This window comes from Amaranthus tricolor, chromosome 5 (genome assembly GCF_026212465.1).
Source record: "Amaranthus tricolor cultivar Red isolate AtriRed21 chromosome 5, ASM2621246v1, whole genome shotgun sequence".
Taxonomy (NCBI): domain Eukaryota; kingdom Viridiplantae; phylum Streptophyta; class Magnoliopsida; order Caryophyllales; family Amaranthaceae; genus Amaranthus; species Amaranthus tricolor.
The window spans coordinates 23,441,119-23,461,469 of NC_080051.1; the positions used below are offsets into that span (position 1 = coordinate 23,441,119).

General features: G+C 35.7%; 3 protein-coding genes and 1 non-coding gene across 6 annotated transcripts; 2 read left to right on the forward strand and 2 right to left on the reverse strand.

Annotated features, from left to right (window-relative positions):
• Positions 1–344: 344 nt before the first annotated feature.
• Positions 345–460, forward strand: LOC130814357 (U5 spliceosomal RNA). The gene has a single exon (XR_009042385.1). It is a non-coding gene; the product is annotated as a U5 spliceosomal RNA (small nuclear RNA).
• Positions 461–2,031: 1,571 nt separating this feature from the next.
• LOC130813151 (pumilio homolog 5-like) lies at positions 2,032–10,384 on the forward strand. Of its 3 annotated transcripts, none has more exons than XM_057678907.1 (10): positions 2,032–2,325; positions 3,450–4,104; positions 4,618–5,873; positions 5,973–6,114; positions 6,221–6,328; positions 7,348–7,560; positions 7,648–7,758; positions 8,756–8,950; positions 9,592–9,757; positions 9,880–10,384. In XM_057678907.1, the coding sequence occupies exons 1-10, from the start codon at positions 2,039–2,041 to the stop codon at positions 9,936–9,938; spliced, it is 3,192 nt and encodes a 1,063-aa protein (XP_057534890.1). In that variant the 5' UTR covers positions 2,032–2,038; the 3' UTR covers positions 9,939–10,384. The 3 variants fall into 3 exon arrangements, with proteins under 3 accessions (XP_057534890.1, XP_057534891.1, XP_057534892.1); XM_057678908.1 differs by having other exon boundaries at positions 9,885–10,384; XM_057678909.1 differs by having other exon boundaries at positions 3,489–4,104.
• Positions 10,385–10,597: 213 nt separating this feature from the next.
• Positions 10,598–12,714, reverse strand: LOC130813152 (protein ACCELERATED CELL DEATH 6-like). The gene is made up of 2 exons (XM_057678910.1): positions 12,152–12,714; positions 10,598–11,348 (listed from the first exon to the last, which is right to left on the reverse strand). The coding sequence occupies exons 1-2, from the start codon at positions 12,644–12,646 to the stop codon at positions 10,686–10,688; spliced, it is 1,158 nt and encodes a 385-aa protein (XP_057534893.1). The 5' UTR covers positions 12,647–12,714; the 3' UTR covers positions 10,598–10,685.
• Positions 12,715–13,504: 790 nt separating this feature from the next.
• On the reverse strand, positions 13,505–14,575 carry LOC130813588 (uncharacterized). Its single transcript, XM_057679425.1, has one exon. The coding sequence runs from the start codon at positions 14,573–14,575 to the stop codon at positions 13,505–13,507; it is 1,071 nt and encodes a 356-aa protein (XP_057535408.1).
• Between the last annotated feature and the right edge of the window lie 5,776 nt (positions 14,576–20,351).

The following is a 20,351-nucleotide window of genomic DNA, read 5'->3' on the forward strand; positions in this document are numbered from 1 at the left end:
TAAATGGGTCAACCCGACCTGATCTGTTTATTAAATAGGTTAGGTTCAGGTTGAATATTTAAACCCGAAAAAAACCTGTTTAACCCATTTATTAAATTTAAGACGGATCAACATTTGCCAAATACTTCGTAAAACTAAGATAATACCAATTACCATGTATTGAGGGATTTGTCAGCTGAAGATGACTTTCAATAAGAAAGAAAGTTGTCCCACATCGGCTAAGGGATTTGTCAGCTGAAGATGTCTTTCAATAACAAAGAAAGTTGTCCTACATCGGCTATGAAAGATACTAATAAAAGAAAAATCCTTTAAATCACTTCCACAGATCTCATACCAACTTACGCAGCCACGTCGTGAGCACAAAGCGAACTATTCTTTCGCCTTTTACTAAAGAATACCGTGTGCTCGCTGCATTAAGTGGCATACGTTTATTTTTAGAGGAAGCCTTTAATTAAGGTTAAATGGGTCAAATGACCTGAAATGTATGAATTTAATGACCTAAAAAAAAAGTAGGTTAAATGGGTCATTAGCAGGTTGATCCGATCTGCTACAGATCAGGTCGGGGTTTTAATTTTTGACCCAGCATTAATTAAATGGGTCAGGTTCAGGTTAAGGGTTTATTGATCCATTTATATATGATCCGAACCTGAAAATGACCCAACCCGACCTGTTTGACACCCCTATCTGCTATATCTGATAAAACAATCGGTTATTATTTTTTGTAAGTAAATGAGCATACATCAATTAAAAACCTGACTATTAACTTATCTCGATTTTGACCCGATCAATAGTTATCCGTAACCGATAACTACTCGAAAAATAAAGCTCGAACCCGATCTATACTTGAAAAAACCGAACCAATTAGTAATCGATGACAACCCGAGACCGATTGACACTCGACACGAACTTCAACCGACACCGAACTGATGTTAACCCGATAGCTTGAATAACCGATCTTTAACCGAACCGTGACTAACCGACTCGACCCGAGTGTGACCCGTTGTAACACACAGCCGAAAAATAACCGATCCGAAATGCAACCGAACCGAATAACACCCGTCCGAAACCGACCCGATCAACCGAATGAACACCTCTAAAGAGAAGTACATGAGAAAATAGAATATTGGAATAAATGTTGGAGAATGTAGCCAATGGAGACAAGCAAAAGTTTACAACTTACAATGTACATCAAACATCATCACCAAAGCTTTGATAGTACGATACGACGAAGTCGAAAGCCATTTTATGTTGACATTTTCCATACTTTCCTTTCACTTTCCTTTTATCTTTTCCTTCAAAATGGCAATCTTGCAATTTCGTGACGTGAAAGACTTTATGAATATTTTGATAATACTTTAATACTTCTTTCCTTTTTATTCATCTAATATATATATATATATATATATATATATATATATATATATATATATATATATATATATATATATATATATATATATTCATTTGCTATTTTAGTATGTATTTTTTATTTTGTATAATTATCTGTAACTTTTATAATTTCATTTATTTATTTAACTTTCTTTTAATTTTTCACATACACATCCCTTGTTACTTATTACTCCTTCTATTTTTATTTGTTTTTTCATTTTTTTTGTGCAAATTTCAATGTAAATTTAAAAATGAAAAAATTTTAATTGTGAATTTTTATAAAAATTCTAAAAAGTTAATATTAAAAAAATATATATTGAGACAAATCTATCACGATTCTATATGAATATTTTTTCCATATATATCATAAGAAATCATAGTTAAAATTTAATACTAAACTTCATAAATTCTAATCAAGAATAACATAGAAAAATAAAAATAATAACAAATATCTATATTTTTCTTAAAAACACTCAATTTAGAAGAACCGGATAGTATATTCACAACAGGAAAATTAAAAAGTGGAATAAGGTAAAATAAAATGACAAAAAATCATTATAAAGAAGAATATAAAAATAACAGCGGTATAATGATACATTGATACTATTAGTCTATTACTATTTCAATTATTTTTGTTACCACTAATTATATGTATTTTTTTATTGCACCAACCAGCAAAAGTGTTAATATTAATCTACTTCTTCAAATTATTCTCTTGAATGACATTTGGATATTCATCAGAATTGATTCATTCATTCATTCATTTCCATGTTCTTCTCTTTCTTCTATTGCAAATAAAGAGAAAGAGTTCATATTTCTAATTCTGATCATAAACCCAATTCCCAATCTTCATATAAGTCCCCAGAAAGTTGGGATTTTGACTGGTCTTTCAAAAAGACTTCAACTTTCTCTGTGTCTGTCCCTTTTGGTGGTGTGGTAAGTTTCTTTTGTTCTTTTGTCAACTTTTTTTTTGGGTTTTTCTGCTAGTTTTTCTAGAAGGAAAATGGGTTGACAAAATATTCTGCTAATTATAGTTATTTCATCATTATGCTCTTTTCTGTTCTGGGTTTTTTAAGTGTTTATTAATCATATTATCAAGCATTAGTTGGATTATTATGGTTGTATGTACTATACTTAACTCTTGCTTTTTGATAATGAAGAACAAATTATTTTTCTTTTCTTTTTTTTGGAGGGAGGGAGTGGATTGTTCTTGGGTAATGTTTTTTAGGTACCTAGCTTGTATTTTGTTGAGCGATTCTGCCTGACAATCTGAAACTTCTGTTTGAAATTTGACAATGCCTGCAACTAATAATTCAATTAGGTGAACATAGGAATATGTCAATAATCTATCAACATCATACCCGATATATCTCGCTCATATAAGCTATAGTCAGGCTTTGGGGAGGGTTAGATGATGACAAACCATACCCTTGTCAAAGGGTATAAGGAGGTTGCACCCAGAGAAACCCTCGACTCGAGAAAATGACAATAGTTTGTGGAGCACATAATTGACTGACTCTATATTTTTCTCATTGGTAGCTGTAAATTTATCTAGGAGTAGTGTTTGCTAGTCTACCAAGGTCTAAGAGAATCAAATAGATATTCCACTTCCCAATCAAATGTCTGTTATGAATTCTTATGAATCCCTTATGATTTTTGTTTATTTGTTACTTTTATGATTAAAGTATTGGCATAAATTACTCATTTTGTTCCTTTCTTTGGATGGAGGAATACTAGTGATGAATTGGCTAAGCTATTTGTCAAAAGTTTGTACATGCTTTAGGAGTATTTACAATGTAGACAATTATTTTAAATGGGATGAGGTAACTATTCATCCAATAGGATTGATTGTTTGAAGAAGGGGGTGGATGACCAAGTCATTAGGGTAGCTCATAATAAAGTGGTAGATTTAAGTTTCTTGGATTCTCATTGAGCTCTCCGTGACGGGTTTCTGCTAATTCACCGTTTAACGAACTTTTTTAATCATTTTAATCATAGTTTGATTCATATCTTTGAATAGTATGTAATCTCTATGATTTGATTGAACACGTCTATAATAGGAAGATACGATTGCTGATATTGGAGTTATTGTTGGGAAGGTGCGCGCTAAGTCTAGTTGGGATGATGATTGAGAGTCCTATCAGGATGTTAGAGAACGATGACTCAAAAAAGTGGCCACCCACTATAGATTCCGCATTATTCTCTTCACCTTTCAACAATGTTGCTGGTCATGAAGCCGTAAGCAAAGTACCAAAGGAGAGTATCCTCTTTGAAGGAAAAAGACGCATGGTGCCTAATAGAAGTGGTAGTGCTCCACCAACCGTTGAGGGTTCCCTTGCTGCCTTTCGGGCTTTCATGTATCAGAGACACTCAACTATAGCTAGCATTGACCAAAAGATATTAGACTCTGAGTCGGAAGAACAAATGCGAACTGATCCAGCTTACATTGCTTATTACTATGCTAATGTTAATTTGAATCCAAGGCTTCCTCCTCCTCTAATTTCACAAGATAATCGTCACTTGGTGCGTCTTATGGGATCTTTTGGTGGTAAACCAAATTCGGGTACTGATGCTTTGCTGGCTACTCATAACGAGGAACCTGGAGAACCCATGTCTCTTTGCAAACCTTCTGATGATCAGAATGGAAGTTTTGTGCATGCCACGAAGATGGCATCTTTAGTTGACCATTACGAAAGTAGTGTCAATTTAATGGAGGTTCGTAACTCATTTACTTGGAAATTCTTGTTTAGATTCATTTAACCAAAATTAAGTTATTACTCTGGCTCAACTATAGCAAAGAAATCATTTATGTTCGATATTGGTAGAGTATATAACATATCCTAGGGCTCAACTATCAACTTTAGCTTTTGGTTGGGTTGGTTCCTTGACATGGTATCAGAAGCCTACGTGACGGAAGGTCACGGGTTCGGATCTCATCCACCCCTCATTTTCGAATTGGAATATTTCGCGCCAGGTATAAAGAGAGTCTGTGCGGCATCCACACTTCTAGCCCAAAGGGCTTTCGTGTGAGGGGGCGTGTTAGAGTATATAACATATCTTGGGGCCTCAACCATCAGTTTAAGCTTTTGGTTGAATTGGTTGCTTGACAGATATTAGTTCCTTGTATAATGGTTTCGAAGAGCTGCTTTGATTCCAATCTTAGTCAGCTGGTTTATCATCTGTTCTCATGCTTAGCTCATGGCTACCGTCTTTTTGTTGTTGGTTTAGGGGGACATTCAGGATTCATCTTCTGCATCTAGTACAGCGGTCAAAGGAGAAAATGATCATGAAAGTGGCACAGTTTCAACAGCTGACCATATACTTAAAATGCAGGACTTATCTTCTGCATCTAGTACTTCTGGTAATGTGCATACCATGAATTCCTCTAACAATTTCTCCGTGTCAACTGCTTCTTACAGCAGAACTGTTGACTTAGAGGATAATGTATCGGTTCAAAGTAATATTGGGTCAGATATTTCCGTAGTAGAGTCAAGAATGAAATCATTGGATGTGTCAGGGGAAATAATGATAGAGAATGATCGAAAAAAACGTGACAATGTACACTTGTATGATAAGAATAGGCTTCTTCCTCACTCTTCACAAGACACAACATATCCACCTTCTGGATTTCAAGGTTATGCTATTCCCCGAGGAACTAGTGCCGCCCAAAAGTTTATTCCAGTGCATCAGTCGTTCATTCCTAACACAGGGCTGGTACCGATACCTCCATTATATGCATCAACGGCCGTCTACATGAGTTCAGGAAATCATTTTTACCCAAGCGTTCCGCAGCCTGGCTTCTCTAGTCCACGATTAGCATTGAGCGGGTACGGCGTGAATTCCATGTTTCATCCTCCGTTTGGCGGTGGATACCTTCAGGGCAATGCATTTCCACCGCCAGTTGACGCCTATTCCAAGGTGGCTTTTTTCAAGCAACCTATGGAGACTTTATCCGGTGAGGTGAACCCATATACAAGTCAAGCTCTACGGCCTCCTTTTGGTGGCCCGCTTCAAGGTCAATGCTTTCGACCACTCTATGACAATGATCACACAGGTACTCTTCACTTCCAACTGAATGCACGTGCATCACGAGAAGACGCTGATGCAGCTTCTTTGACAACTGATAAAGAACTTAATTTTTCTGCAATGCGAAAGCCGAGCTTTTCCACTCCCGAAAGTAGCACCCACATTAGTGTTCCCTACTATGGCTATCCTCCTAGTTTAGGGGAGTCACGATTTCCAGCTCCTTCTACTGCGCTACCAGGATCGTCCTTTGCTAAAAATATTCATCAAGGGCTAGGAAATGACACCAGTGCTTCACTAAATTCACCGAAAACTGCGTCTACATTTTCCGGATGGAAAGGACAAAGAGGATCCGAGAGTTCTGATAATCCTAAAAGGCTGAGCTTTCTCGAATTACTTAAATCCTGCAGTTCGAGGACCCTCGGATTATCAGATATTTCTGGCCAGATTGTCGAATTCAGGTTTTTTTTTTTTAAACCATTTTTCTTGTACCTAATCTTAGAAACTGGTGCCTGAGATATTAATGTCATTGATTTGATAATATTTCTGTTCACTTGTAGTATTGATCAACATGGTAGCCGATTTATTCAGCAAAAACTAGAGAACTGTGAAAGTGATGAGAAGGATTCGGTTTTCAATGAAGTTCTTCCGCATGCTTCAAAACTAATGATCGATGTATTCGGAAATTATGTTGTTCAAAAGGTGCTTTTGTCTGTACATCTTTGTTTCGAAAAAAGCATGTCCTTTCCTATATCGATTATGGTTAGATTTCACGAACTTCTGAAGTGTGTTTCATCTGTTATTGCAGTTCTTTGAGCACGGCACTGCTGAACAGAGGAGAAAACTTGCACATGAACTTACGGGACAAGTTTTGACCCTAAGTTTGCAAATGTATGGTTGTCGTGTGATCCAAAAGGTATATTATCTCTACTTATTTGCATTATGTTTATTACTCATGAAGCACCCAAATCAGAGAATGTTTAAAATTGTGCCTATTTCTTTCTAAAAATGGAAACTAAAACACATCTTGTAGTTCAGTCTCGACAATACTTGAATCTTTAGAGCATGTGTAGTTTCATATCTGCTTTTAGTTGCATTCTTTCTTTACCTTCTAGTTTAGAAGTATAAATAAGATGCAAAGGATAGAATGAAAAGGAACAAAACATAAAAAATGGCTGTTATATAGTTATATGGGAAATATAGGCTTTAGACAGAGTGGAGAGTAGGATTTTAGCTTTGTTGAAGTCGCTTTGTAGACTTTAGTTTCAATCAATTTCAATTATGTCTATAAGTTCGATAAAGGTCTATGATGTTCACATATGTTTAGATCATGGCTACCCAAGTTCAATTCACATATAGATTATAAATTTTAATAAATCTCGAATTAATTAGTTCAGATATGTGTATTTAAGGAACAGTAAGTTCGTTCGGACTAGGACTAATATAGCCGTTTGAGGTGAAAGAAGCTTGTGTTCTTGTTGAAAAAATAATCCACATGTGATCTCATATGGAAAAACTAGAAAGAGGTTGACTAACATATAAACTTGATGGGGTACTCTAATACCAATTGGTTTTAGGATGGAACCTCATCGGGATTATGTGCAACCAACTCTCCTCTTATGCGGGTCTTGTTGTGCACAAGCCCGTTAACAAATTTATCAGTTTTGTCTCTAATAACCTAAGCAGACGAAGTGTCTTTGTCGGAGAGTAAGTAGTTAGTAACTTTAGGAGAAAATGATAGGATTGCACATTTACACGCAGGAATCCATTTGATGTGTATTATGTACTGACTAATAACGATGCATGGATTGCATGCATTGCACTGAAAACTATACGTCTTAGGTGTATTGTTTACAAAGTTCTACTATCTTTCACGTTGATTTAAAAGCACAGTGGAAGGACATTCTAACATTACGATTTCATTTATATCTTTAGGCTATTGAGGTAATTGAGCTCGATCAGAAGGTGAAGCTTGTAATGGAGCTTGATGGGCATGTTATGAGATGTGTGCATGATCAAAATGGAAACCATGTGATACAAAAATGTATTGAATCTGTCCCAACCGAGAAAATTAAATTCATTATTTCTTCATTTACGGGGCAAGTTGCTACACTTTCTTGTCACCCCTATGGTTGCCGTGTCATTCAGGTATCTTTCAAATTTAGCTCCTTTATCTAAATACTTGTTTCACAATTCTATCTCCTTTATCTAAATACTTTTTTATTCTTTTTGTAGAGAGTTCTAGAACATTGTTCAGATGAGCAAATAAGTCGGTCTATAGTTGACGAAATCCTCGAATCTACTTCTACTTTAGCTAAAGACCCGTATGGAAATTATGTTACTCAGGTATTAACACATATCACTACTATTAGTAAAATGTTTCTGTTTCTCAAATTTTGCGTTTGGATTTTCTGTATCATTATTATTGTCATATTGCACTACCACAACTATAAAATTCAGCACCTCCCTTTCTAAAGAACAAGAAGGAAAACATGTAGAAGAGTATACTAAATATGGTAAGTCTAAAATGGAAACTATAAATTGTGGGATGCAGGGCCGGTTCTTAGGCTATTCGGGATAGCCGACCGCCTAGAGCCCCTAAAAATAAGAGGCCTTAAATATTAAATGGTGTTATTCAAGTCCGCCTCTAAGCAACACTTTTTTAATGATTAGTTTGTAAGCATTTTTTATATTTGAAGTAATATAATGTTACAGTACATTTTGTCTTGAATTATTTTTCTTGAAGGTGGAAAAAATGTATCTTTTAATATATTAAAAGATATCCCAAAAATAAATAAGGCCTCCAACATCTTTGCTCTGCCCATGGTGGGATGTTTTCAGTGGCGTAATTTGGTGAAATATTGAGGAGGGGGGGATTTGGACCTTAAACTTAGATTGAAAAATAACGGGGGCCAAGGTTCTTCTTCTTCAACCTGTTAGTTATAAAGTCATAAACTTCATCGTTGTGACAACCATTATTATATGATTAGTAAAGGTGTCATTATATAAATAGAAGTATTATAATAGGAAAAGAAGTTTGAGGGGATGCCCTCTCCCGCCATAATAATTTTCCGCCACTGGATGTTCTGCTATAGTGCTATTTATTAAACAGGAAATGCTTGCTATCCTTGATGTTCCAAATTTGTTGCAAGTTTTGTTACATTTCTTGGATGTGCTTCCACTTCCACCGAATGATCCGCCAGAATCTCGTTTTCAAATGTGGGATTTTCTATGTTTGTTGCCTTTTGTTATTCATATCTCTTACGTTTTCAACTTAATGTCTAAACCCTAAACTTTAGTCTTCTGTTACTGTATAATTTTAATCAACATATTCTCCTTGCAGCATATTTTGGAGACAGGAATGCCGCATCACAGAAGCCAAATAATCCGCAAGCTGACTGGTCAATTTGTACAGTTGAGTCAGCACAAATTTGCATCCAACGTTGTGGAAAAATGTATAAAATATGGCGATGATCTGGAACAAGATCTTATAATTGAGGAAATCGTTGCACGGTCTGGCAACAATGAATCACTTTTGGTAAGTTACTAAGTTACTCTCGATTCGAATAGAGTAACCTGTATATAATTTTGAGAAAATGTATTCCCAGTGCAGAAGATTGGAATACTACTGTGAGATTTATGTAGCTTGTTTGACAAGCTTATACTATGTAATACTAGAGTTCTCGTACACCATACTCGCTCAAGGAGTTTGACGGATAGGCCTTGTACAGTATGTGGATCGGTAATCCATACGAAGGTTTCTTTCTTGTGTAAGCTAATGTAAGGGTTAAATGGTATCTCTTTGACCAAATCAGGTATATTTTGGTAAGAAAAAGGCAATTGCACACTCAGTTTTCTGGGTTTGTAGTGTTGGAAAATAACCCACATGTGATCCCACATCGAAGAATTAGAGAGAGATTGACTAACAATATACTTGATGGGCTACTCCTGCTTATAGTAATTGGTTTTAGAATGAACCTCATTAGGTCTGTGTGCAATCAATACTTCTCTTGTGTGGGTCTTGTAGTGTACAAGTCCAATAACAAATTTATCATATAGTTTCTCAAATTGTCCATCATGTGCTTTTGTCTGATCGTGTAATGTCGATTTCCTCCATTAATTCATCGTTATGGATCCTTAGTCCTTATCTATTCTCTTTTCTTGAACTTTGTTATTCAGATGATGATGAAGGATCAATTTGCAAATTATGTAGTCCAGAAAATTTTTGAGATTGGCTCTGATACGCACAAGCACACATTGCGGAATTATATGCGCTCACATCTTTCTGCTTTGAAAAAAGTCGCGTATGCAAAGCACATTGTTTCTCGCTATGAGCAGTTAGAAGGTGAAGTTCCTATATCCCTACTTGTTAGTTCTTTTCCTAAGTAACTATATACATAGGACGTAGTTTGATTACAATAAAGTCCGTTGCTATTTGTTCATATCTTATCGTATTTTCCAACACAGAACAGGAGCAGAAACAGTGTGCCAAGACGGCCGATAGCATTCCGACTGCCTCTGAATGAGATTATTTGTATCTCATATGCTAACGTTACCTAGACGACACTCATGAAAACCTTTGATTATCGCTCCTGGTTTGAAGATATTACAGGGAGTTTGATGATTTTCGTAAGTATGATACCGAAGGACCGATGTTGTTTGATTAGTGTGCAGATATGTTGTAAATCCATCTTTCTTTTGCTGTTTGTCTATTCCAACTGTTGGTATATCCTTTAAACTTATACTACCTCCGTTCCATTATACTTGCCGCTGATAGTGACATTTTACCACACAACATTGAGGTGCGAGTATTTCAGAATGAAGGATGTGTCATTGTAAGAATAATTCTTTCCAGTTACGGCCTGTAACCTATATATTTCCGACATTTAATATCAGCTAATTTATGCTATATATACTTCTATTTGTAAGCACACAGTCCTTCGTATATTAATCAAATTAGTTTCCATTGAAACGTCTGACGATAAAACGATATCGTATCTCAAGTTGAAGGGAAAAAGGTGTATGTACTTGTTGAAGGAAACGGAAAGCTAGTGAGCTTACTGTCTAGTAGTCGGTAGTTAGTGATTATAGGACGACTAACCTAGAAAGTTTTGCATGTGCCACCATATAATGCCATTGGTTAAGAACTCTTTGTCGTCTGCCTGGAGAGGTGTTTAGTTTGGTGGAAAACATTTCATGAACGTCAATTTCACTTTTATTTGTTCGAATATGTAGTACACTGGCATCATCTACTTACAAAACCACACACTATCTTAGAATGAAACATCGACATAAGAAATTTCTTCGGAAAAAGAACGAAGCAAATACCAAATACGAACTTCTAAAATCCCGTGATAATCTCTACATAAATAAACCACGAAAGGAACAACAGGCGCCATCACGATTTCTATCAAACGTCTTATAATGATCCACACCCACTTTGTATCTTTCGGGTTCATCAATGAAAGCATTAGAACATCGACTGAACCAGCTAAAAACCCGACAGACATCCATAGAATACCTATAGATATGTGAAACCCTCCAATAAAGAGTGTAATATCTGTTAAGCTTTCCACATTCATGCCCAAAATGAGAGTTAAAGCTGATATTATTGAGAAAATAAAGGCAAAACCATTGCAAAGGAGAAACAATCTGAATGCTGGAGTTTGTATCAATGCTGGAATACCGATGTTTTCTTTGTAACCTCCGGGAGGAGTAAATGCCGCGGCAAAGCTTACAGTGATGATCAGTGTCGCTACGACTAATAAGGTGTTGGCTCGCTCCCTGTTCGTAAACCTTATGTTCATGTTATTGTCCTTTACTTGTTTGAGATCTTTTTCTGCTATGTAAATGTCATCCTTTTGGTTATGTCTTCTGGGTCTCAAACTCCAGCTTTCCCCTTGAACTCTTTTTAGCATCAAATTCATAGCATTGATCTGCAATAATTTGGCTTTTGGTCAGCATTGATGAGTGTTTCCCGGTTTTTGGTCGATCGTCAGTCAAACAACATTAAAAAAGTATTTGGTAAATGATTTTATATGTTAGTCGAAAAGGTAACTTTTAACAAAACTAAAAAGCTACTTATGGTCCTTTTTCATTAGTTTTTGACTTTTGACCTACTTTTCTCTGATAAATAGCCTACAAATCATTTTAACCGAAAAATTCTATTAATAGCTAGCTTACTTAAACAACTCACTTAGCTAAAACTCCATGCTAGTCGAATCAGCCAATAGCTTCAACTAACAACCATTTGACAAACAGACTCATAGTCAAATGAGATCTTATCTAATTCATCACAACGCATTGTTAGTACTATCTTTTTATAATTTTAATCTTAAGCAACTAAAAATATTAAGAATCAAAATACTACAAAAAAAGTGTTAGAGTATATACTATATTCAGGGCCTCAACCATCAGCTTAAGTTATTGGTTGAGTTGATTCCTTAATATAGTATCAGAGCTAGCCTCATAAAAGATTACGAATTCGAATGTCAACAACCTTTCATTCAAACTGGAACATGAACGACATGTATGAAGAAAGTTTGCGCTGCACCCACACTTCTAGCCCAAATGAGTCTTGTGTAAGGGCGCATATTGGAGCATGTAGTATATCCTGGGCCTCCACCATTAAAAGCTTTTGTTTGAGTTGATTTTTTGACAACAAGTAGCGATATAATACCAAGCAAAGGGAGTAATTAACAACTAATCGTCAAACTGAACTTCTTTTAGGAACACATACCTGTTTCCTGGAGGGCACTTTTTGCGCAGGATACAGCAAATAATCATCAAAAATATCTCTAGGCGTCAACAACTCATTGTTGGTTGAGTTACCACAAGTCTGTTTCGCCTTTGTCAATCGGTTCACAGTTGTGTAATGTACACCTTTGACAGCCAAATGCAGGGGAGTATCACCATTATCGTCACCAGTATCGAGTAGCTCCTTGTATTCCTCCATTTTTAGTAAAAACTCGACGACATTTGTTCTTCCTGTCCCTGCTGCTACGTGCAGAATACTCTGACGTTTATTATTCAGCAAACGTACTTTAGGGTTTAGAATTTTGATTACCTCGACTTTCCCTCCTTTGGCTGCCTGGTGAATTGGAAATGATCCATCCTGATCGCGAGTAAATTCTAGTTCTGGAAATTCTTTGAGAAATAAGCGAACTCCTTCTACGTATCCTATGTATGCAGCGTACGAAAGGGGGTTACGCCCTTTACTGTCTAATGTGTTCATTAGGCTCGGAGCTTTCAGTATTATGCTCTTCAAGATGGCTGCAAAGATTCAATTGCATTTGGAACTTTTTTAGGGTTAGCTGCTAAAGAATAATGTCAATTCATTTAATTAATATAGTATTAGAAGTCAATGTGACAAGAGACTATAGGTTTAAGGAGAGGGTTTGTGTTTTCTTAAGGAGCATGATAGTTTATATAACATCTTATGTTAATTATTAATAAAGGTAATCAAATATCTAGGGATGACAAGCACATAAAATTATAGGGATTTCACACCGCAGTCACCCCAATTAAGGCGAATATGTGTATGATTTTGGTGGGGTAGTAGGTGGATATAGGTATGAAAAGTCTACACGCCATGAGTAGTGAATAGGTGGGGGTATGACGTCTCACCCACCCCATACCCACCCATCCCACTCAATACCCACCGCCTCACCCCATAGCCGCCCATCCTATACCTCCAATATGCTAAATTATATCAACTTTGTATATTTTTATTAAAAACTATTAAGAAAAATTAAGAATATTACTTTTATTTTATTAAATTGTTTGGTTTAAACAAAATTAGATGTACAAAAAAATTTGTAAGGATTTATGAAATATATAACGCAGACTTGAAGTGAATGTGAGGCGAATATGACTGTTTAAGGTGGGTATAATTTGATGGGTATACCCAGTTGGCCATAGTAAGTGGGGATGAGTTTGAATGCATGCGTAGGTCCGCACGCGTGAGTATCAAAATTTGACCCACCATGAGTGGTGGGTAGATGGTGGATATGCAAATTTTAAGCGGGTTATGAATATGAGGGAGGGCATACTGCATCTACCCGTTCACTTTATCACAGTTATCTAGTATAAGCTAGAACTGACCTGTTTTCCTAGTAAAAATTGCCATATGTACAACTGATTTTGCACCCATCAAGCTGCTTTGAGTATGTATATTTCCTTCGAGCCCAATAATCATATCATGGACGGTATCACTCGCACCCCAAATTTTAATAGCCAAAAACAAGGGACAGATATGGTCCTCATTCAAATAATATGCTGCTTCTGGACATTGTTTATACAAGTAATTTGCCATCTTTTGCTGATTATTTGACACAGCTATATGTAATGCTGTATTTCCTTTAACATTCATGCTTTTGCATACATCCGTCGAAATATTAGACCATTCAAGAAGAGCTTTGAGAGACCCTAAAACGCCTGCCTGAGCAGCCGAATGAATGGGAAGGTCACCGTTGTTGTTTGCTTGATACATGAGCGATGTGCTACAATCGTTCCTAAGCAGTTCCATAACCGAAAAGGGTTGGTTCATACTGGCTGCGATGTGAAGAATAGTACACCCGTTGTCTATGCATTCGAGATCAGATAAATCAAACCCTTTATCCGAAGTAATTTGGGAAATTCGAACAATCTCCCCACGAATTAAAAGTTGATACAAATTACCATCAATAGGACAAGATCTAAGGCCTCTTGCAGCTCTTTCTAACGTCAAAACTAGTCTTCTAATAACTTTTTCGTCATGATCAATCGCGTTTAATTTCATAGCCAAATCCAAAGGAGTATTACCATCATCGTCTTTTTGGTAGATCAAAGACGAAACATCAAAAAAGTTAAGCAGATGTGTTACGAGTTTAAAGTTAGAAGTAATTATAGCGAGATGAAGAATATTTTGGCTTCTCGAATCGAGTAAGAAACTAGAGGTACTCAACAAATCGATGACACTAAGATGGCCGCCTAAAGCTGCGTGGTGAATTGGAAAGGATTTATCTTTATTGCTGATATATGCGCAGTGTGGAACTGCAGTCAATAAACTTTGAACTTGTTCATGATAACCCATGTATGCGGCATAAGATAGGCAAGTCCGGCCTTGTTCGTCTAGTGATTGGATTAGCTTCTTATCATCAAATCTAAGCATGTAATCCAACATTTCTGCAATGTTTAATTTGCTTTATATCAAGTTTCAGATTATAAATCAACATGAAATAATGTGACGTGACTCTCATAAACACTGTTCCATACGCCCAAGTAAAATATGAGTTTTTCAGTATGGATACAAAGGTTAAAATGTCTCACAAAATCTCTACTGTAAACGAAGATTTGAGAAAAAATGTACTACTTTTGTTGCAAATTAGTTGCTACGTATGTTTTATGTACTACTTTATATTATAGGAATGAGAAAAGAAACGTAGGTGTAGTAGTAGCTACTCCCTCCGTTTTCATATAATAATTATTACGGATATTTCATGATATACCGCTGAGTTTCTTCGAAATTCACTATATACCACATGAAATGTTTTAATTCACCATATACCATTGAGTTTACGTTCGTTTGCGCAAAATACCATTAATGACAACTGCCGTCAGTGTGTCGTTTGTGGTAAATTACCAGTATGCCCTTACGCATTCAACTGGCGCCATTGTTAGGCTTGACTTCCCCAAACACAACGTATTTCTTCAAAAAATTGATCCTCCATCTTTCTTCTTCTCCATTCAAGAAACTTTGTATTCGTCTTCATTTATCTAGAACCCTTAAAATCCATCAAAAATCCATAAAATCCTTAAAATCCTTAAAATCGATTTGTGTAAAGTGAATTGCAAGTTTGTGAAGTGATTTAGAACCCAAACACAGGTGGTCGTGACTGAATTTCGCACAAAGTTCGCTAATTCGGTGGATTAAGCATACGCAAGGTATTACTATCCTTATCCATTTGCATTTTGAGTTCTGATTTTGTATTTTTTTTTTTGCAAAATTGAGTTAGGGTTAGGGTTAAGTGTGATAAGTTGCATGAAAATTTGAATTATGCTAAAGTGATGTGTTTTTGTTTTGTATGCGATTTATAATTTGGATTGTGATGTTATGTGTTGTTGGTAAATGTTGTTAGGATGAGTACAATGTCGTTGTTAGTTCGTGCTCCAGGGGTACTTTTGATGTGAGGGTGGATGACACTGATAAGACCAATTTGATGGAGTTGATTGAGTATATGTTTGAGGATTCAGTGAAACAGAACGTATATCACCCTAAATACTTTACCTTGTTTGTCACTAAACCTAGAACAAATCGTAAGTTAGAGTTAGTTGATGATGGGGTAATGTTAAAAATGTGGGAGTGGAATGAAGGGAATAGTGAAATTGAAGTGTATATAGAAGAGACAGAAACACCATTCCTTGTGTTTCATTCTGCAGAAGCTAGTTGGGCAAAAACTTCGAAGAACAAGGCTGAAAATATAGGCTAATAAAGGAAGAGAATAGAAGGATGGCAGAGGAAGTAGAACCTGAGGAGCAGCTTTTGGCTTAGCAGGCATATTCTGTGGATGTAGAGGTCCCTGTATTGAATGTTGATGATGATGGAATTGAATATGTAAGAGTGTTTGCTACCTCAGCAGCAGATGAGGTTTTTCCTGGAGATTCACAACCTTAATCCTCACAACCTCAACCCTCACAACCTCAGCCATTACAACTTCCATGCTCACAAACATCTCAACCAAATAACCCTCCAAGAAGGAAAAAGCTTACTCCAAAGAAGAAGAAAATACCCCCTACACAGTCAACCCAACAACAGACTAAGCAACCAACCCAGCCCAAAGAACAAACCAGGCTTAACCCCAAAGAGTGGAGGGTGCCTAGAAGCACTGCTGTTAAGTTTGGCCTTGATGTTGGCAAGAAAACTGCAGCAGAGAGGCATATCAACACTAGGGGCAAGAAAACCCAAAGAATGGTTGAAGAAATTAATGTTGAGTCTAATGCTTGGCCTTCTAATGATAGTGAAGATGGTGATTATGAAGCTTCTGATGTTGACGCTAATTCTGATATGGAGTTGGACAGTGAGGATGAGTACATTGTGAGAGAAGAAGATGTTCGTGATAATATACATGAGAAGACCTTTGAGGATTACTTAGATGGGTCTCATGTGTTAGATAAAATGTACAAAAATGGTAAAATCTGGTCTCAGTTACCATTTGGATCCATTATTCTTGAGGAGTGGTTGATATTTGAAACCAAAACACAGTTTCTAGATGTATTCAGAGATTATTGCATACAAGAAGGCTTCTCTGTTTCAGTTGACCATGTTAACAGTAAGAGGTACATAGCAAGGTGTTTGATGAGGGATTGCACTTGGAGGATTCATGCTTTAGTTCTAAGAGACAAAGTCAGTTGGGCCATAAAGAAGCTAGAAAGAGAGCATGCAACTTGTGGGAGGCTGAAAGAGAATCCTATGGTCTCTTCAACATGGTTATGCAGACAATTGTTACAAGACTTAGAGGCAAACCTAGATGTCCCTGTTGATTCATTGCAGAGGTTGTGCATGGAAAGGTACAGGATCCATGTGAAGTTGAGATTGTTATACAAAGTGAAGAGTTTAGCGAGGGAGCAATTACATCGTGGGTTTGCTGAGTCCTATCCAGCTCTTCCAAAGTATGCTAAAATGATAAAGTCCACAAATCCTGGGTCTTATGCTCTGGTTACATGGACTGACAGTTTGTAATTTAAGGCTTGTTTCATAACTTTTGCAGCTCAAGTGAGAGGATTCTTAGGTGGTCGTAGACCTATCATAGGAATAGATGGTGCACATTTAAGTGGGTATTACAAAGGGGTTATGCTCACTGCAGTTGCAATAGATAAGAATAATGAGATCTTTGTGTTAGCCTATGGGATTGTTGACATAGAGAGCATTGATTCCTGGACTTATTTTTTCAGAAATTTGAGGTGCTTGTTTGCTTAGTATGAATCTCAGAAAGATGACTGGACTTTTATCAGTGACAGGATGAGGGTAAGTTTCTTCTTTGTCTTTAATTTGAGATTATGAAGCTGTTTATTAACTTAGTCTTGTTTTTTAGGGGGTAGAATCAGCTTTTATTTGTTTGAGGTGTTCCCAAGAGCTACTAGGAGAATATGCTGCCAGCATTTGTACTCAAATTGCAAGGCTACAGGATGGAGTGGGGCAGCATTTCATAAGGTGTTTTAGATTGCGGCAAATGCCTACAATAAGTACGTTTTTGAAAAAGCTATGTCCAAGATAAAAGAGTTTGATGCAGCAGCATATGACTATCTCAAAAATGTAGAAGAGCAGTGGAGTGTGCACATGTTTGACAGGACAGTTTGTTGTGATCATAACACAACAAACTTCGTAGAGTCATTCAATGCAATAACAAAGGCCAACAGGGACATGACTGTGTTGACATTGCTGGAAGGTAAATTTGTGTCCCTGTTTTGCTCATTTAAATGCAAAAAAATTGTTGTTGCTTACTGTGATTTTTTTTTTTGAATAATTAAGATGTCAAGAATTAGCTCATGAAAAGGATGGGTTCCAGGTTCGATAAAGCAGTAAGCATGGAACCTAATGAGCTAACAGAGCATGCAAAGGGGGTGCTGGCGACTAGGACTGATCATTCTAGGTTCTGCCATGTCAATGTAGCTGGTGGTGGAGAGTTTGAGATGAGGGATGACCATGTCAAGTTCCCTGTCACCCTTGGAAATATGACTTGTGGGTGTAGAAAATGGCAAGGATCAGGGATCCCTTGCAAGCATGGTCTAAGGGTCATTTACAACCAGAGACTTGATCCTAGGGACTTTGTCTCACCTTAATTTCTACAAGGGGGCTGCATACAAACTCACTTATGGAGACCACATCCACCCCATGGCTGATCCAACTCACTGGCCTTCACTAGATGTGCCAAAAATTGCACTACCCTAAGAAAAAAGAATTGCTGGCAGACCACCTAAGCAAAGGAGAAGAATTGCTCACGAAGCAAAAAAAGGAAAGAGGCATAAGAATAACAAATGCAGCCTATGCAAAGAACTAGGCCACAATGCAATGACATGCAAGGAAAAAAAGGCATCATCAAAGAAGGCAGCACATGCAGCTTCCTCTTCATAACAAGGCAACACAAGGGGGAAGAGAAAGGCTGCTACTTAGCATTGTTTAGTGTCACTTTTTTTGGTGAACAGTGTTTATTGTCAAGTTGTTTTTAAATAAAATGTTAACTACTTGGTTTTTATGATACTTCTTTTGTTTATCATAATTCCAACGACTATATTTTAAAAAAAAATGGTATTTGACGCAAATAAAAAAAGTAAATGGTATATGGTGAATTATTAATTTACCACAAACGGCACATTGACGGTAGTTGTCATTAATGGTATTCTGTGTTAACGGACGAAAACTCAATGGTATATGGTGAATTAGAACATTTTGTGTGGTATATGGTGAATTTCGAAGAAACTCGGTGATATATTATGAAATATCCGTAATTATTATTTACTCCTTTTTTATTTGATAATACTAACTAATTTTGAAGATTTTATTTTTTTTAATATTTGTGAAAATCAAATAGTGGACAAATAATTAAGAATGGAGAGAGTACTCCTATTATATTAGACTAATTTTTTAAGATACTCCTATCTAATAAGTCAAAGTTTATGCTTTATATATGTAGCTACTAATTTGATAGGTGTAATATTACTATTAGCTATATTCATTGTTTCTATTTCATGTTTTAAGAAGAGAAATACGTGTAAATATATTTTATAAAAATTCACATATTAAAATATACTTATATGACATCATGTTAAACTCGTTTCCACATAAAAATTTTATTATATCTTTTTATATATATTTTTTATAAAATATATGTATAGACATTATATTTCAAATACATAAAGGGAGTGAGTATAGTATTAGACCATTAGTTCCGCAATCACCATCCATAAAATAATGGAAAAAGAACATTATATCCAGTTGGCCAAATATTATAAGAGTTGACCAATTATAGTTGGTTAATTTAGTATACTTAATTGCATACCAAATTATTGATTCTATCTTTCAATACTCTTTTCTCTATTACTTTTTATTTGTTTATTTTATTTTTATATTTAATATTTTATATATGCATTATAAAAAAATATAAAAATTATCTAATAAAAATTATGTATTATAATAAATTTAATAGAATTTCACAGAAATATATCTTACATTTAATATATCTCTTAAAACTTTACGTAAATTTCTCATAAAATGAACAAATAAAAAAAACAAAAAGAATATAATATCACAAGTTGAGGATAATTTTGACATTATTTTTTATGAACTTGCTTTTTGTAGTATTCATCTTGACTTCATCAAGAAACTATTTTTTCCCATGCAGATTTGATACGTATTCCCCCCAATTCGGCACTTACATCTCATTTACTTTATGCACTCTATCAAATGCACTTATTTAATCCGTAATATCTCTAATTGTGCATTATTAAAAATTACGAAAAATTGATTTGAATAATCCTTGCATTGACACAAATCAAAAAAGATCCCACGTGACTATGTTTTAACTTGTAGATTAATAATAAAATACGAATTAAGAGTAAGAGATGAATAGTGTCCAAAAGCAAATGAGACGTTAGTGCTGAATTAGAGGTAACACTATTTTGTTTGAAAATTTCTAACTCTAAAATCCAAATTTCAAAGAAAAATACTCCAACTGCCAAAGTATTTGTTTATCACAATTCTCAAATGAGACGGTCTCATAGTGAAATCATTTCTATTGGATTGACCCATAAATATTTAGTGTATTAAAATAATTAGTTATCAATCACAGATTTGGATTAATTATATGAGCTAACCCATCTCATGATGAGACAATTTCTACAAGACGATATTTTCAATATTATATTCATTACTATATATATATGTGTGTGTAAACCATTCTTAT